General features: G+C 48.3%; 1 protein-coding gene across 1 annotated transcript; it reads right to left on the bottom strand.

Annotated features, from left to right (window-relative positions):
* Nucleotides 1-11,274: 11,274 nt before the first annotated feature.
* SLC35D3 (solute carrier family 35 member D3) lies at nucleotides 11,275-15,500 on the bottom strand. Its single transcript, XM_060616758.3, has 2 exons — nucleotides 14,159-15,500; nucleotides 11,275-13,125 (listed from the first exon to the last, which is right to left on the bottom strand). Exons 1-2 carry the CDS (start codon nucleotides 14,595-14,597, stop codon nucleotides 12,296-12,298), a joined length of 1,269 nt encoding a protein of 422 aa, XP_060472741.1. The 5' UTR covers nucleotides 14,598-15,500; the 3' UTR covers nucleotides 11,275-12,295.
* Between the last annotated feature and the right edge of the window lie 321 nt (nucleotides 15,501-15,821).

Genomic DNA, 15,821 nt, shown 5'->3' with positions numbered 1-15,821 from the left:
TTCGAGCCCCGCGTCAGGCTCTGGGCTGATGGCTCGGAGCCTGGAGCCTGTTTCCGATTCTGTGTCTCCCTCTCTCTCTGCCCCTCCCCCGTTCATGCTATGTCTCTCTCTGTCCCAAAAATAAATTAAAAAAAAAAAAAAAAAAAATGCAACTGGGTACAGAAATTACTGGTGAGAAAGAATGGTAGCCCTCTGGAGAATTGGGCAATCAGTGTGAAAGCCCTCCACAGACGGCCAGGACTTTTGACTTGTAGTGTTGACTCCCACTAAGCCCAGACAGGGATGCCATACAGCAGAGATTTATAACTGCTAGTGTTGTATTATATCACACAATAGGTTAGCACTCTAGACTCATCATAATTGCAGTGGAAAGCCAGCTCCAAGACTAACAGCACCTCTTATTCATGAAGAGATCTTTGATACAAGGAAACCCTCTCTCTCTCTCTTGCTCTCTCTCTCTCTCTCTCTCAATCTCTCTCTCTGTGAAGCCAAAGAGCCAAACAAAAAGCAAGAAATTTGCTCCACTGTCCGGATAACTCTAGATTAGGTGCTCTGCATCCAGGCACAAAAGCATCAAGATGATTGGTTTTTTGTGTTTTTTTTTTTCAACCAGGTACTTCAACATCAAATGATTAAAGTCAAGCGTTCTCTCTTCCATCACACCAAATGAGAAGGTTGATTCAGAGGCAGGTATGGGTCAGACACATTTGGAATTACATCACGTGACAGGACAAAATCAAAGGCATGCCCTTTGCTAAGAGGTAATTGTTCTTTCTGTTGCATCATGTTTATTTTATGAATTATTTTCCGAACATATCACTGAGGTTAATCCATTGCTGCAATCTGCAAGCTTTATAGACCTACTGAATTAGTTTACAGTATAAAGGAGGGATTTGATGAAAATGATGGCTTCTTTCCTTTTGTTTCCATCTTCTAAAAATCTTTTCCGTGGTGCAATAAAAGAAACAAATGACAAATAGGCATTCCTCAGATAGCTAGGGAAAAAAGTTGTTTTTGTTCTCTGGAACATAGCTGATATCATCAGTTGACTGTTGGCATAACCCACAAACTAATTCTTATTTGATTTCTGCCGTAGATTATTGTCCTCACTGAAACTCTCTTCAGCTCTTAATGAAATCAATAAAAAAAATATTGAATAGTGTAGTTCATTCTTATATACAGTACCGTGCCTTCAGAAGTTCTGTAAATTAAGAGCAAAGTTACGTAGCAGATAGAGGAAGTTGGAACCCTGGGGGAGCAGTAGAAGAAAGAGAGCAGGAAAAGGCCTTCAGTCTCTCTCTCTTTATCTCTTTCTCTCTTTTTAAGTGAACCATTGTCTTTCTCGGTAAGTGAAGTGAGGTGCCAGTGTTTTGGTTCGAATACCAGCTAAGCTGCCGAACCACAAAGAACTCTGAGTACAAAAGCTCAACAAACAGGTATACTTTTCTCCTGTAATAGTGTGAAGGGTAGGGCTGCAGGGGCAGAAAGCCTCATGCACAGGATTATTCAGCGCCCTGGTTTTCTTCTGTACGTGCTCTGACATCCCCACGTTTTGTCATAGCTGAGTTCGTGCTGCAGCCACAGTGGAGCTGTGAGACTGGAAAGAGAGGGAGGTAGGGACAAGCAGGTTTCTTTGGACTTTTTAAAAAACAAATTTATTGAGACATAATTCACATTCCACACAATCCACCCACGTAGCACATATTTCAATGGGTTTTGCTATAATTCATTATGCATTATTACTTTGTCAAATTGTGATTAAAATATATCACTGTGGTCTGAGGGTGTCCTCCCACGCTTTATATGTTGAGATCTTAATCGCTGATGTGGCAATGTTTGGAGGTGGGACTTTTGGGAGGTGGTTGGATTTGGATGAGGTCATGGGTTGAAGGCCCCAAGTGGGACTGGTGCCCATATAAGGGGATGAGGAGCCCAGAACTTTCTCTTGGCTGTGTAAGGACACAGTGAGAAGGTGACTGTCTACAAGCCAGCAAGCAGGTTCTCATCATGCTGGCACTTTGATCTGGAATGTGCAGCCTCCAGGACGATGAGAGAGAAATGTTTGCTGTTTGAGCCACTATTATGGTGTTTTGTTACAGCAGCTTGAGCAGACTAACACATATATAGGATATAAAAGTTCGCCATTTTAACTTGTTTTAAGTGTAGTGCAATGGCACTAATCGCATTCACAATTTTGTGCAACCATCACTTCTGTCTGTTCCAAAACTTTTTCATCAACAAGCAAGTTTCTTGTAACCAACTGATGTGGGCATTGTCCACGTCCCTTCCCTTCCCTTTCCATTGGCTGCAGTTCATGGCAGAGACAGGAGAGTAGTCCAAGGTCAGCAGCAGGTGCTCAGCTAAAGCACAGGGTGCTCTAGTACTGAAAGGAAGAAGGAAGTAGGAAACCGCCCACCCCCCCCACCCCCACCCACCGCCGCCTGCCCGGGGAAAATGCAATTCCCATCGAAGATATTCATCTAAAACAAAATCGTTGTCTTCATCTCTTTGGGCTGTCATAACGAAATACCACAGATTGGGTAGCTTAAAAACTACCGAAATTTGGGGCACCTGGGTGGCTCAGTCAGTTGAGCATCCGACTTCGGCTCAGGTCATTATCTCAGGGTTCATGAGTTCCAGTCCCATAATGGGCTCTCTGCTGTCAACACGGAGCCTGCTTGGGATCCTCTGTCCCCTTCTCTCCCTGCATCCCCTCCCCTGCTCGTGCTTTTACTCTCACTCCGAAAAATACATAAAGAGAAAAAAAAAAAACTGAAGCAGATTTTCATGATTCTGGAGGCTGGAAGTCCAAGATCAAGGTGTTGGCAGATCCAGTGTCTGGCATGAGCTTGATTCCTTGTTTGCAAATGGCCATCGCTCTTTGTATCCTCACATGGCGGAGCAGAGAGAGGAGGCAAGCTCACCTGTCTCTTCTTATAAAGGCACTTATCCCACTTATGAGGGCTTCACCTCCATGACCTATTTATTTCCCAAAGGCCCCCATATCCAGCACCTGGGGGTGGGGTGAGGGGAGGTGGCTAGGATTTCATATGAATGGGGAGGGGGAGTCAAACATTGAGCCATAACAAGTGCTCTACTTTCTATAGAGGCCCTACAGACATGCCCACTCATGAGCAACCTATGAGATTGTAAACGTCCCTACACCCTCACTGACAAACATATTTTCATTGTAGTTTAATTTGTTTTTCTCCTATTTAGATGAAGTTCAGGATCTTCTCAGGCATGCAAGAGCCATTGGATCTCTTTTGCTAAAAGTTTTCTGTCCGTATCTTTTGACAATTTTGATAGGGCTTCTGGCTCACTCTTAAAATTTTGGTGAATATGGGAAGCATGGTCCATTTTGGTCTTTCAGATAAACTTCAGAAGAGGATCTTTAGGGTTTGTATTGCCCTTTCAAAGAATGTTCGATGAGTCTTTATCAAACTAGCCTTTTTAGACATAATTCTTCGTGTATATAAAACCACTCATTACGTTTACTATACAGAAATATTAAAAAGGAAAGAGACGGTTCAGAAATTGGTATATATAATCCCTAATAAATGTTGAATCAAGGAATAGATAATGGATAGATGGATGGATGAAAACTAGTGTTGCAATGGGAAAAAAAAAGTTTTACTTTTCAAGTATTTTTCTTTTTGAAGCAAGATTCATTATCAAATTGATATTATATCAGTTGGGAAGCTTTTGATTGAAAGAAAAAGAATGCCCAACTAAAAGACACTTTAGAATAGGAATTTATTCTCTCCTATAACAAGAAATGCAGACACAGGCAGTTCTGTGTTGTTAATCCAGCAATACAAGGAAGGCATCAGTGAACAGGCTCTTTCTCTCATTTTTTTTTTTGGTTTCCTCAGCACATTGCCATTCATCTTGAGGTTTGTGTCCCCTCTGGTTGCAAAATGACTACTGTATTTTCAGACATCACATCCTCACTAACTGCAGGCACAGGCAGGATAAAGGGAGTTTCTTCTTCCGGGTGAACTTGCCCAGAACCCCTCCCTAGCACACTTACTCATCTCATTTGCTCGCTGGGTCACAGGCCCAGCCCTGACCAATGACTGCCAAATAGATACGGGTCGACCATGATGGCTTTCAAAGAATGATGATTAATGTACTAGGGGACTGGCCCACCCTCTCTGAGCACACTATTGCTTTTATCTGATCAAAGTTAGAGTTCTCTGTGTAAGGAAGAATGGGGGAGGGATGGGGGAATGATAGGTGGGCAGGCAACCAGCTTTGCACTAGTTAACAAAATTTTCCAGAATAATTTCTCCCTCTCCCTCTCTCTCTGGAGTGGAACGAGAGGGAGGGGATGTTTTAATAACTATGGCTTTTCCACATTCTAGGAAGTGGTAAAGTATATTGGAGAATGATTGTCCTTTTGTTTTCTAGACAGTGTTACAGCTCTTCCAGTTACTTCTGGAGAAACATATTGAGCAAATAAGGAACTGAGGGGGCTTAAATGTGGGGTAGGGGTGCCTATGGGAAAAGGGATTGTTCTGAGAGAAGAAGGCCTTGCCACATAGCAGCAGCAGGCTGTGCCCAAGGAGAGAGAGGGATGCTCAGAGACTCTAAGACTGGGGACTTCTGATATTGACTTTCAAATGTTCCTTTTTACATGGAAATGCCCTTATGATGGGTAGTTTCAAGCATTCAGTAAATCTTGTCAACTGCATCTCAATGTCAGCTTTATATTAACAATACCTTTATATTAACAAAACAGGAGTGCAGGGGCCAGTTAGGAAAAGCAGTCTGAAGAAACACTTTCAGGATGGTAAGAAGCATCCATCCAGAAGAGGCAAATCCACAGAGGCTGAAAGTAAATTGGTGATTGCCAAGGGCTGGGGAGATTGGGGAAGAATGGCTAATGCCTTCTAACGGGTACAGGATTTCTTTTTTGAAATGATGAAAATGTTCTAAAATTAGACAGTGGTAACGGTTGTACAATTCTATAAATATACTAAAGACCATTGTGTACTTAAAATGAGCAAATTCGATGGTATGTAAATTATATTTCAATAAAGTTGTATTTTTTTTAAGTGATCAACACAGCAGCAGGGAGCAGGAAGCAATCAGCTACACTGATCATGTTCAATGAATCCTCGGAAACACTAGTAAAGGTCTGTACTCTCCAAGGTTATATATAAAGGATATTTGACTATGAAGAAAGAGATTGGCCCAAAAGGCTGGGTAGCTTGGGGATGCTTTGTTGTAATAGCATCTGAGCCCCTTTCTTTACTCTGCTTTTCATGGGGCCTCCCTGGGTCCCTTAGCGCTCACAAGCAGAAAATGATGTATACATACACACACATATAGGTTGTTCTAGAAATAAAGTTGTATCTTTCTCCTTTTTGAGAACAGCAGAAAAGAATTATGGGTAGAGTCAGGATCCCCACTGAGCAGCAGAATCAACAAATGCTGTGGCCGCTCACCAGAACTCCCACCATTTCCAGCCTTACGATGTCAGACTGAAAGCTTGTCACTGAGAATAGCATGTCCGTGAAATTTACAGGCACTGGCACCAGACTCTCTGGGTTCAAATCTGAACCCAGATCTACAGGTTACCAGCTATGAGACCAGGGTAAGTTACTCAGCCTCTCCATACCTCAGTTCACCCTTTGTAAGAATGGGATAATATCCATGCCAACTTCTAGGGATGTTGTGAGAACTGAATGAATTAGTACATGTAAAACACTTAGAAAATAGGAAGCACTATAACAAAAGCATCAAGTGGTAGTATTTCTAACAGTCTGCAATACACAAATTCTTCCAATATCCAGTGACTTTGTGAAGCGTGAATGTAGGAATCAACTGAATTGTAAACTGAAGAGAAAGCCGGTAGATACAACCATGGCTGTTTAAGACCATGGGAGATACATGCATATGCTAGATGGTAATTAGCAGGAGACCAGAGAGGTATGTCTAATCCTTAGTTGGGCTCAGGGCGTCATAGCTTGTGCGGTGAGAAATCAGAAACAAAAACCAAAGCAACAAACAAAAAACCTCTTCAGGTCCTTTACTCTCCCTGTTGGCTGGGAACCATTAATTTATGTTTGTGCCACTTGGGACTTTTTGGGATACAAGTGGCAAAAATCCCAACTTGAAATGATGTCAGCAAATCATAACAAAAGGTTTTGTAGTATGTGGCTGACAACCTGAGGGTCAGTGTTAAGTTAAAGCTTAATTCCAGGGCCACGTGGGGTCACCAAAACTCAGTTTATTTCTTTCTCTTTCTACCTCCCTGGTCTACTTGGACTCTGTATTGTTTCCTTTCTATTATATCTTTTCTTCGTGGCGAAGTGGCAACAGCACACGTGTCCCGCCCCACCCCATCCTCCCAGGTTCAAGTCCAGTAAGAAACAAAACAAAACAAAACAAAAACACGCTACTGAAGTCTTGCCAAAAGTATCCTTGCATCTCCTTGGCTCTGACTAGGTCCCATGACCATCCTGAACTAATTGTGCTTCCAAGAAACGCTTTGACTGCATTGGCTGGAGTCACACACTGAGGGTAGAAGGATGGGCTCGACACTATCTGAATTACATGAACCCAGAAGTGGAGAGGGGATGGTTCCCCAGGGGAGATTTGCGAGTTCGTTTTCCAAGCTGTGCATCTATTCTATGTTCTAGCCTGTTCTGCTCGCAGGCTTTCTTCCAAAACCTGCTGTTGGATCTCGGGAACAAAACGAAGCAGATTCAGAGAGGCATATATGCAGAATCAGAAGTACTTGTTATGTGTGTAAGGGGTGGTGAGGGCCGTGGCCAGGGAGAAGGGACCATTTCAGCAGATGCTATAGTGAAGTTCAGCTTGGCAGACATACCATGGTATCTAGAGACAAAGGCAACTGACGAGTCAGGTCAGCAATGATCACTCGGAGGCTAACGTGGAAGTTTCAGATATCATAGTAGGTAGTTGAAACATGGTAAAATAAAAACTAGAAGTAGGAGAAATTTCTGTCGTGCAGAAGCGAAGCACCCCAAGACAGAGAAAGGGGGAGTGATACTAATGACAACTACCACGATGCACCAATCTGAATGTGCATTGACTCTTGCTCACAATGCACTTGGACTCAAAAGCTTCCCACACTCACATGCAGAAACCACCACAGCTTAAGCGCAGGAGCGGTCAACACTCAACACGAGGCGCAGGAGGCCTGGAGTTATAAGAAGGGCCAGCAGCCGTGGACGTTTTCATTTCTTTAGGAGCCTTCCTTAGGAATGTCCAGCTTCCCCTTCACAACCTGTGTCTCTACAGAAATTGAGCAGACTCGCCAAAAGTCATCAGGCAGGACTTCTGGGTCCAGCTCCAACATGTAAAGAGTTGGGAGGTTGTAACTACCATTGCTACGATGAGAAAAAGACGAACAAACTGAAAATAAATGGCTTTCCTAGGCCCCATTGGAGAACTGAGGTTGCAGGCAATGCTGCCAGCCCCGGAATCTGGACACACAGATGAATCCAGAACATTACAGTGGAGTCTTGACCTGGAGCAGAAGCCACTGGAGCTGTAAATTTGGTAGGAACACTTAAATAGTAAATTTTATAAATTCCTGCAGGCTGAATATGAACTATCTTGAGAGTGAGAAACTCCTGGGGGCCAAGTGTTAGCGGGATACCCACATTTTCATGGGTTGGACTTCCAGGAACCTTGGCCCTCCGGCAGAGGGAGGGAAAGAGAAATCCTTGTGAAATATGCCCAGAAGGGTCTCATAAGAGGCCTACTCTCTGGATGCAAAGACTTACCAGAGCTTTATCCCACCCCAGGGAAAGGTTTTCTGCTTTCTCCCACCGCAGGCCCCTCTGGCCCACCTTTCTCATCTAAGAGGAGAAAAAAAGAAACGACTAAGAAACACTGGTCACAATCCAGGGACACAGGCCACTAAAAGACAATAATAAGAACACCTTTCCTGTATCATTTACCGTACACCAACAATGCTCCAGGATAAGAGTAGTTTACAGCTGAAAGATCTGAGGCACATCAAACTCTATCTAAGGAGGAAGCCCAAAGAAAACAGGGAGATAAAAGCAAGAACACTAGAAGCATCCACGCGGGCGGCAAACTTTAAACAGAGCCCACCTTGTAGCCCTATTAACATGAAATCTCCCTCAGGTTCTGTTATCCCACACATCATCCGGCTTTCAAAAAAAAAAAAAAAAAATTCATAAGGCATGTTAAATAGCAAAGATAAAATATGCCTAAATAGACAAAGCGAGCATCAGAATCACACTCAGATATGACACAGGCTTTGGAATGATCAGACGGGGAATTTAAAATAACTATGATTAATATGCTAATGGATCTAATGGAAAAAGTAGACAATATGCAAGAGCAGATGGGCAGTTTAACCAGAGAGATGGAGGGGCCCCCGGGTGGTTCAGTGTGTTAAACATCAGACTTGGGCTCAGGTCATACTCTTGTGGTTCATGAGTTTGAGCCCCATGTCGGGCTCTGTGCTGACAGCTCAGAGTCTAGAGCCCGCCTCAGATTCTCTGTCTCTCTGTCTCTCTGTCTCTCTGTCTCTCTGCCCCTCTCCAGCTCTCTCTCTCTCTCTCTTAAAAATAAATAAATGTTAAAAAAAAAAAAAAAAAACTTTAAGCAGGGAGATGGAAATTCTTAGAATCAAAAGGAAATGCTAGGAGTTTCAAAAACTGAAACACTGCGACAGAAATGAAGAATGCCTTTGGTGGGTCCATCAGCAGACTGGACATGCCCCCAAAAAGAACCAGTGAGGTTAAAGATAGGTCAATAGAAGCTTCCCAAACTACAGTGCAAAAAGAGTCTTCTGTCAGTCGAGGACTCGTAAGTTTCACCTACCTTCAGCTCCCTGAAGTGTTGCAATTAATCACACAGGCTATTAGGCACTCTGACAACACATGACCACTTTTGTGGGATGGCTAGTCTTCCAGAAGTTTAGGCCACTATTTCAGCTCTGCTCAGCCACCCACAGTAGGACACAGATACACACCCTCTCACCTGCACATTCTGGGCAATCATTCCCCCAGTGTTTTGGACAATCTGTGCCTCAATAATAGACGGCTAGACAGCAAGTAGGGGGCGAGGCCAGCAGTGGGGTGAGCATTGAGAACGCCTGTCTGACATCGTGCTATATAGTCCACAGACAGATTCCAGTTGATAAATGGCAGGTGAGTGTGAGGCAGGGTCTCCATCCTGAAGAACTGAGAGAGGAACAGATTGTCAAGGCAGAGACCAGACACCCAAATACATGCAAACTAGGGGCATAATCTCAGAGAAGAGGAGACTCCGAATTGTCCAAAAGCAGAGACCAGACACCCAAATACATGCAAACTAGGGGCATAATCTCAGAGAAGAGGAGACTCCAAGTTGTCCAAAATGGGGCACAAAGACTGGGTTAGTCGAGCAACAGTGGGGATTTCCAGTTGGGTCCGTCCCACGGTAATATCCTGGAGTGCTACTCAGAAGCTTTGTTCCTGCCTGACTCAAGGTCTTGCCAGAGCCCGAAGGTCAGAGTGGACCTGAGTCTGTAGGTGGGCGCAAGTGTTACTGTCAATAGAAGAAGGATTCAGAAGCCAGGCAAGGCCTGTCACCTGCTCATGCCCTCCTGTGGCTGATCTCCAAGCACTGACTCACATTCTGCCCTGTGCTATGGCTTACTTTTTTGATCACATAGAGACTCCCAAGCTTCGCCCAAACTAATGGATGTGACAGAACATCCACCTTTGATCTTCCTGGGCTTTTCCTATCCTTGCACGCTCCCCACTGTCCCCTCCCAGTATAAGTGCCTGTGACGGTTACTCTTATATAACCACCTGGCCAGGCTGTGGGGCCAGTTGTTTGCTCAGACAATAATCTAGTTGTTGCTAGGAAGACATCTTTTAGATGTGATTAATATTTACAGTCTGTAGATTTTGAATAAAGAAGATAAAGCCTCCATAATGTGAGTTAGCCTCATCTAATCAGCGGAAGGCCTCAAGAGCAAAGAATCAGGTTTGCAGAAGAAACAATTCTGCCTCAAGACTGCAACATAAACACCCTGCCCGAGTTTCCCGCCTGCCAACCTGCCCCACAGATTTTAGATTTGCCAATCCTCACAATTGCCAATTCCCTGTTCTCCCTCTCTGAGACAGATGATATAGATAGATGATAGATAGATATGAGAGATACAGATATAATCTTCATGGTTCTGTTTATCTACAGATACATTTGTATATGAATATATAAATATATGTATATATGTATATATGTATATGCGTATGCGTTTGTATATGTATGTATCTATTCTTGGTCCTGTTTCTCCGGAGAACTCTTAACTGATAGAGTATTTCTTCAAGTTTGTTGACAGGAAAGAGTTCATCTTTCTGCAATAAATGCAAATCAACAGTTTTGACCAAAAGGGAATTTTTTTTCAGTGAAAACCAATCATGCTTTTTCTCTGAGAATGGCATTTTAATAGTATTAAATGTATATATATATATATGTGTGTGTGTATATATACACACATATTTCATTCAACTTTGGGGCTTTTCATTAATTCTCTACTTCACAGAAATGAAACAGGAAATGGTCTTGTGGCATGTTGACATTAAAATTCATGCTTAGTCTTACAGAAGTCATTCTAACCCTAGCCAACCGTCTTTAACAGCAGACATATGAGGGCTCTTACATCTTAAATGGCTTGTAGAGGTACCTATGGAAATGATGACTTGCCTGTGACAACCAATAAACCAGCACCAATCACCAACCGCCATAATTAACACTTGCTTACCCAGCGCGTGGATCCAAGCTGATGAAGCTGAGACTTCCATTTTTGAGTCTGCTTTGCGTTTTGTTGGGATGTTTTGGAAAATAACGAAACATAGAGGATACTGCCATCTGAGAGCCTCAGGAACATGCTGGCAAATAATGAAAGTGCCTTCTCTCAAATTACCTCTCTGGAGAGAGCTGAAAGAAAGAGTTCCCTCTGGGTGCTCTCTTTACCATTACAACCCAGGCTCCATATTAACTGATGTTGGCCGTGGAGGACTTTTCCTACCTCCGGTGGAGGCAGTATTTTATTTTACTTTGTAACAGTTCCCTTGACTGGAAAATGAGAATGTTTTCGTGGTGGTTGTTGTTGGTGGTGGTACTTTTACAGTGGACTGCCAAGCTAATTTAGGAACTTCTCCATGGGGTGGCCCCTACACAGGATATCAGACACCATACATTGAAGACAGGCACAAACTACACCACAACAATAGAGCCCAAATGTGTCTAAAACAAATGTATAACAATGTATCTTTTAGCAGAGAGACTCATACTTTATTTTGACAAATTTAAGATAGAAAAATATCATAAAGTGAATATAGCAGTTGCTGTTTTTGTCACAGGGTCTGGGATGTGCAGGGTGACTCGGGAGAGCCGGCTTAACCGGATGGTCTCACGTCTGCTTGGGCTTCAGTTAACACGGAATTATTTCTCAGCCTTTGCGTTTGCTTGAAAGAATATAGGACGCAGTAAGACTGGCTTCTCAAAAGGTTATGGCATTCAATAATAGATATTATGAAGCCATGAACCCAAACAACCTTTAAAATATTTTTATAATTACTAAAAGCCAACTTCGACCTTCGGGTTTGAAGCTATGAACTCATATATTCAAAACAGCTTTAACATTTTCTACCAATATATAATAGAGTAACAGAGCACTTAATTGTTTTTTTGAGTGAAGAAAAATGAGAGTAAACCTGATATTTCAGATGACTATAAACAGTAAACGTCAACTCAATATATACGTGTGTATATATGTACGTATACGTGTATACGTACGTATATATGCATGTGTATAATAACTTCAGTAATATACTCTTGCTCAGCTGGCCATGAACAGTGCAGTTCTATCACTGAAGATGTATCCCCGTACGTCCTCTTTGAGCTTATTAAGTGCTGTCATCTGTCTACACTCCATCTCTGGAGGGGGTGGGTTGAGGAACTCCTAGTGCATGCCGCCGTTCGGTTATGGTTATAAAGACAGAAAATTCACGTGCAGCCTGCACTGAACATATCCCGTCTGCAGCTGAGACCGCCGCCTCACTTTGTTCAGCACCTCCACATTCCTTTGTCTCTGTGATGCCTCAGGTAAACTCAGGCTAAATAATTCACGCAGCTGCTAATTCTGTTGCTGCCAGTGCGTTTCAGCTTCTTTCTTTGCTTCCCTTCCCCACTCCTCAAAGAATAAAACTGTGCGGCCCCTCATTAAAATACGGTATCTCGAACATACAAAATAAGCGTATGTACATATATACATACATGCGTTTCCTTTTCAAGGACTGGGTAACTCCTCATTTTCTATCAAGTAATCCTTCTTCATATACTTGGTTCCCCTGACTAACCGCCACACTTCAAGGTAAGCATCCTTCAGTGACCTCTTGCTCACTTCCTCCGGGCCGCGTGTGATCTGCGAACTCCGAGCCACCAGCGGGACTCCTCTGGGGCCACCCCTTGCCTCTGGCCCACTCTTCTGAGTGGAGCCACCTGCTGCCTTGCCCCCTTCTGACCCTCCATTTCCATCCTCCGCGGGCAGCTCCTCCATGACGAATGGCAGCTGATCTCCACTTGGCTGTGCCTCCTCTCCCCCGGGCCGCGTCTCTAGGTCCTCGTAGTTGCTTTGCTTTCTGGTCTCCAAGAATTTGGCCACACAGTAAATGATGGAGCCCAGGGTGTTCACCACCACGCCGGCAATGAACAGAGAGGTGGGCTCCACGTCGCTGAAGGCCACCATGCCCACTGTGATGGTGGCGATGCTCTTCACCACGCCCACGAAGCTAGTGGTCACCGCCGAGTTGATGTAGGTGCAGTGCAGCGTGGTGAAGTTCATGGCGCAGCCGATCAAGATGCAGGCCACGAAGATGCAGACCATGGTCGGGTCCTTCCAGCCGGGGAAGGTCCAGGCGCGGATGGAATCGGTGCTGGCGAAGGAGCAGACAACCAGCAGTGGGGTGGCGGACACAGCGATGACGTACTGCGCGGTGAGCGGCCCGTGCTCCGTGTCGGCGCTGGCCTTCTGGATGAGCACCAGATAGGCTGCGTGCACCAGGACTGCCAGCACGCCCGTTACGTACCCGATGGGGTCGCCCGTCAGGTCGCCGGCTCCTGGAGCGCCCCAGAGAACCACGGAGCCAGGGCAGGAAGGAAAAAGAGAAGACACCGGGTTGGCGCGGGTGGGTATTCACTGGGGCAACGCTTAGCCTTGGAGAGTGGACAGGGTTCGCGTCCCAGGTCTGCCCACGGGCATAAATCGGAGAGGCCAGGCTCAGCCAATGCCCAGTTCCAAGCATGAGCGGAGGCGCCTTCCTGCATATCCGGGGCGGGGGGGGGGGGGGCACCCTGTCTAGTTCTGTGCACGACAAAGGACCGGGAGGGAGCAGATACCCTCGGGGTAGGCACCGAGGTCACCCAGGAGCGTCGTACGCTGCCCCCGCTCTGTTGGGCCGCGGAAGGAAGACGGATCCCCAGCCAGTGTCTTCTAACCCCAGGCGGGCTGGTCGCCGAGCGAACGCCTCCCTCTCGACCTCCGTGTGAAGGTTCCCGGTTCCCGCCGGCTCCCACCCGGCTCAGTCCTTCAAGCTCGGCCCTCACGTGGGTCTTAATCCACCCACCCCCGCCCCCACCCCTCCTCGCGCCGGGAGCGCCTCGCGCGGGGCCAGAGACCCTAAACTAGCTCAGGCGGCTCAAGCTTGGTTTCCATCGTCCCCCGCCCCCCACCACTCCAGCCCCGCGTGACCCAGGGAAGTTCACCGCCCCCGCCTCCTGCAAACCCAGTCTGCTCCGGCTCCGGCGGCTCTCGACCCTTCCCGGAGGAAGGAAGGGGTGCGGGGCGGAGGAGAGGGGAGGGTGGAGAGGGGAGGCGGTGAGCTGGAAAAGCGGAGAGGGCGATAGCTAGTTAGGCAGGGGCGGGGGTCGGAAGCCAGGACTGGGGGGAGGGGTACGCTCTGAAGCAGGAAGTCGGAGCGCCGAAAGGCTCGGCGGGGTCCCAGAAGTCCCGTGCGCGAGCCGAGCAACCACATTCAAAGTCTCTCTCTGCCTCGGTCTCCCCACTGGAAGTGCGGGCCTGGCACTAAGCGATCCTCGTAGCCTCGGTCCGGTGGGGTAGGGTGGGCCGGGGGCGGGCGGGGGTCGGGCTCACCTGCCAGGGCGGCGCCGCAGGTGGTGATGAGCACCGCGGCGAGCACCCCGGGCGAGGGCGCGCCGTTCTTGAGCACCAGGACGCCGATGAGCATGGTGACCAGGGGCAGGCAGCGCTTGAAGACCACGTACATGGGCAGGCTGAGGCCGCGCAGGGACCAGAGCGTGAGGCTCGACTGCAGCGTGGAGAGCACAGCGACCCCCGCGAAGGAGCGCGCCAGACTCCAGCCGAAGGGGGGCACGGCGATGAGCCCGAGGCGCCGCAGCAGCTCCAGGCTCAGCGCCGCCGTGGAGCTGGTCAGGCACTGCACCAGGGTCAGGAAGGAGAACTGGTAGCGGCTGATGAGAAACTTGAGCAGGATGTTGAGGGAGCCCGAGAAGACCCCGTGCGCGATGGCCACCGAGATGCCCAGCACGCGGCCCCGGCAGAGCTGCCGCATCGCGCCTGCCGCGCCGCACCCGGCGGTGGCGGAGCTCCGGGACCTGCGGAAGGAGAGCGGAGAAGAGAGCCGGGAGCAGCGGAGCGAGGGCGGCGGGGGTGCCCGCCCAACGCCGCGGCCAAGGGCAGGGGGCGCCGGCTCCCCGCAGAGGGCACAGCTCCAGCCAGGCTTCCTCGCCGCTCCACAGCTCCGCGTCCGACTGCCCCGCAGCTCCCGGGAGGCAGTGACGGGGGCGGGGGACTCCGAAAAGTGGCAGGGGTGGGGGGGCTGGTCTGAGAGGAGTGGCGGGAACCCTAGCGACAGCGATTTGTAAGTATGTGACGAGCTGCAATGGGTTGTGTCCCGCGCGGTTTCACAGTCAGGGCGGACGCTCTGCGCCTGGAAGCCCCAGCCGCTGCCGCTCGTGGGACCGGACTCGCACCTCTCGGGCACCCCAGCGCCCACCCCTGGGCGCCGCCCTCCCCCCGCCCCGCCTCCGCAAAAGCCAGAGGCTCCCGCTCGCCTCTTCTTTCCAGCCCCGAACCCAGGAGCGCGGGTTGGGGGATCCCGGGCACAGCCAAAGAAGATTTTAGAAACAACAGCCCTCCAGGGTCAAGCACTGTTTTCGAGAACCGCAACAAGTGACAGCACCCCCAGCAACCCTCCCCTGTCCCCACACCCGCAGCTTCAATCGCTTTTCTATCCACGGTCCCTCCCGGCGCAGCCGCCGGACCATGTCCAACTGTCGGCCAGGAAATGGAAAAAAGTCGGTGCCAGCTGGCTGCGGGGCTTCCCGGTGCTCGGGCGCCAACGCCCCCACATTGAAGGAACCCACGGCCCCAGGACGCCGCCCCGGAGTGCTTTAGGGCGCTAGGGCTGGCTTCTTCCTGGCGCGGGCAACGCGCTCCCCAGTCAGTGCGCCTTCCAGGGAGGGACCTGGGATTACTCCAGTGGCTCGGGGGGTGGGGGGGGAGGTTTTTTTTTTTTGGGGGGGGGAGGGTCCGTGGCCTCGCCGGGCTGCGGAGCCTGGGGGCGGAGGCAAGGGCACACGTTCCAAGTGGGGCAAAGCCGTGAAATGAGCATAAAAGCAGAACCTAAGTCTCGGGAGGGAGAACCATCCACCGTTTTGGTGGATCGCGGGGGCGACGGTGCCCCAGGGTGGGGGGGAGCCACTGGCCTCGCTCGGAGGTGGAGGGGGTGTGTTGGCAGGGGAGAGAGGGCGTAGCGGGGGCAGGAACCCAGGAC

This window comes from Panthera onca, chromosome B2 (assembly GCF_046562875.1).
Source record: "Panthera onca isolate mPanOnc1 chromosome B2, mPanOnc1 haplotype 2, whole genome shotgun sequence".
NCBI lineage: Eukaryota > Metazoa > Chordata > Mammalia > Carnivora > Felidae > Panthera > Panthera onca.
Note: the sequence above shows the minus strand (reverse complement) of the source record. Positions and strands in the feature narration are given on the sequence as shown.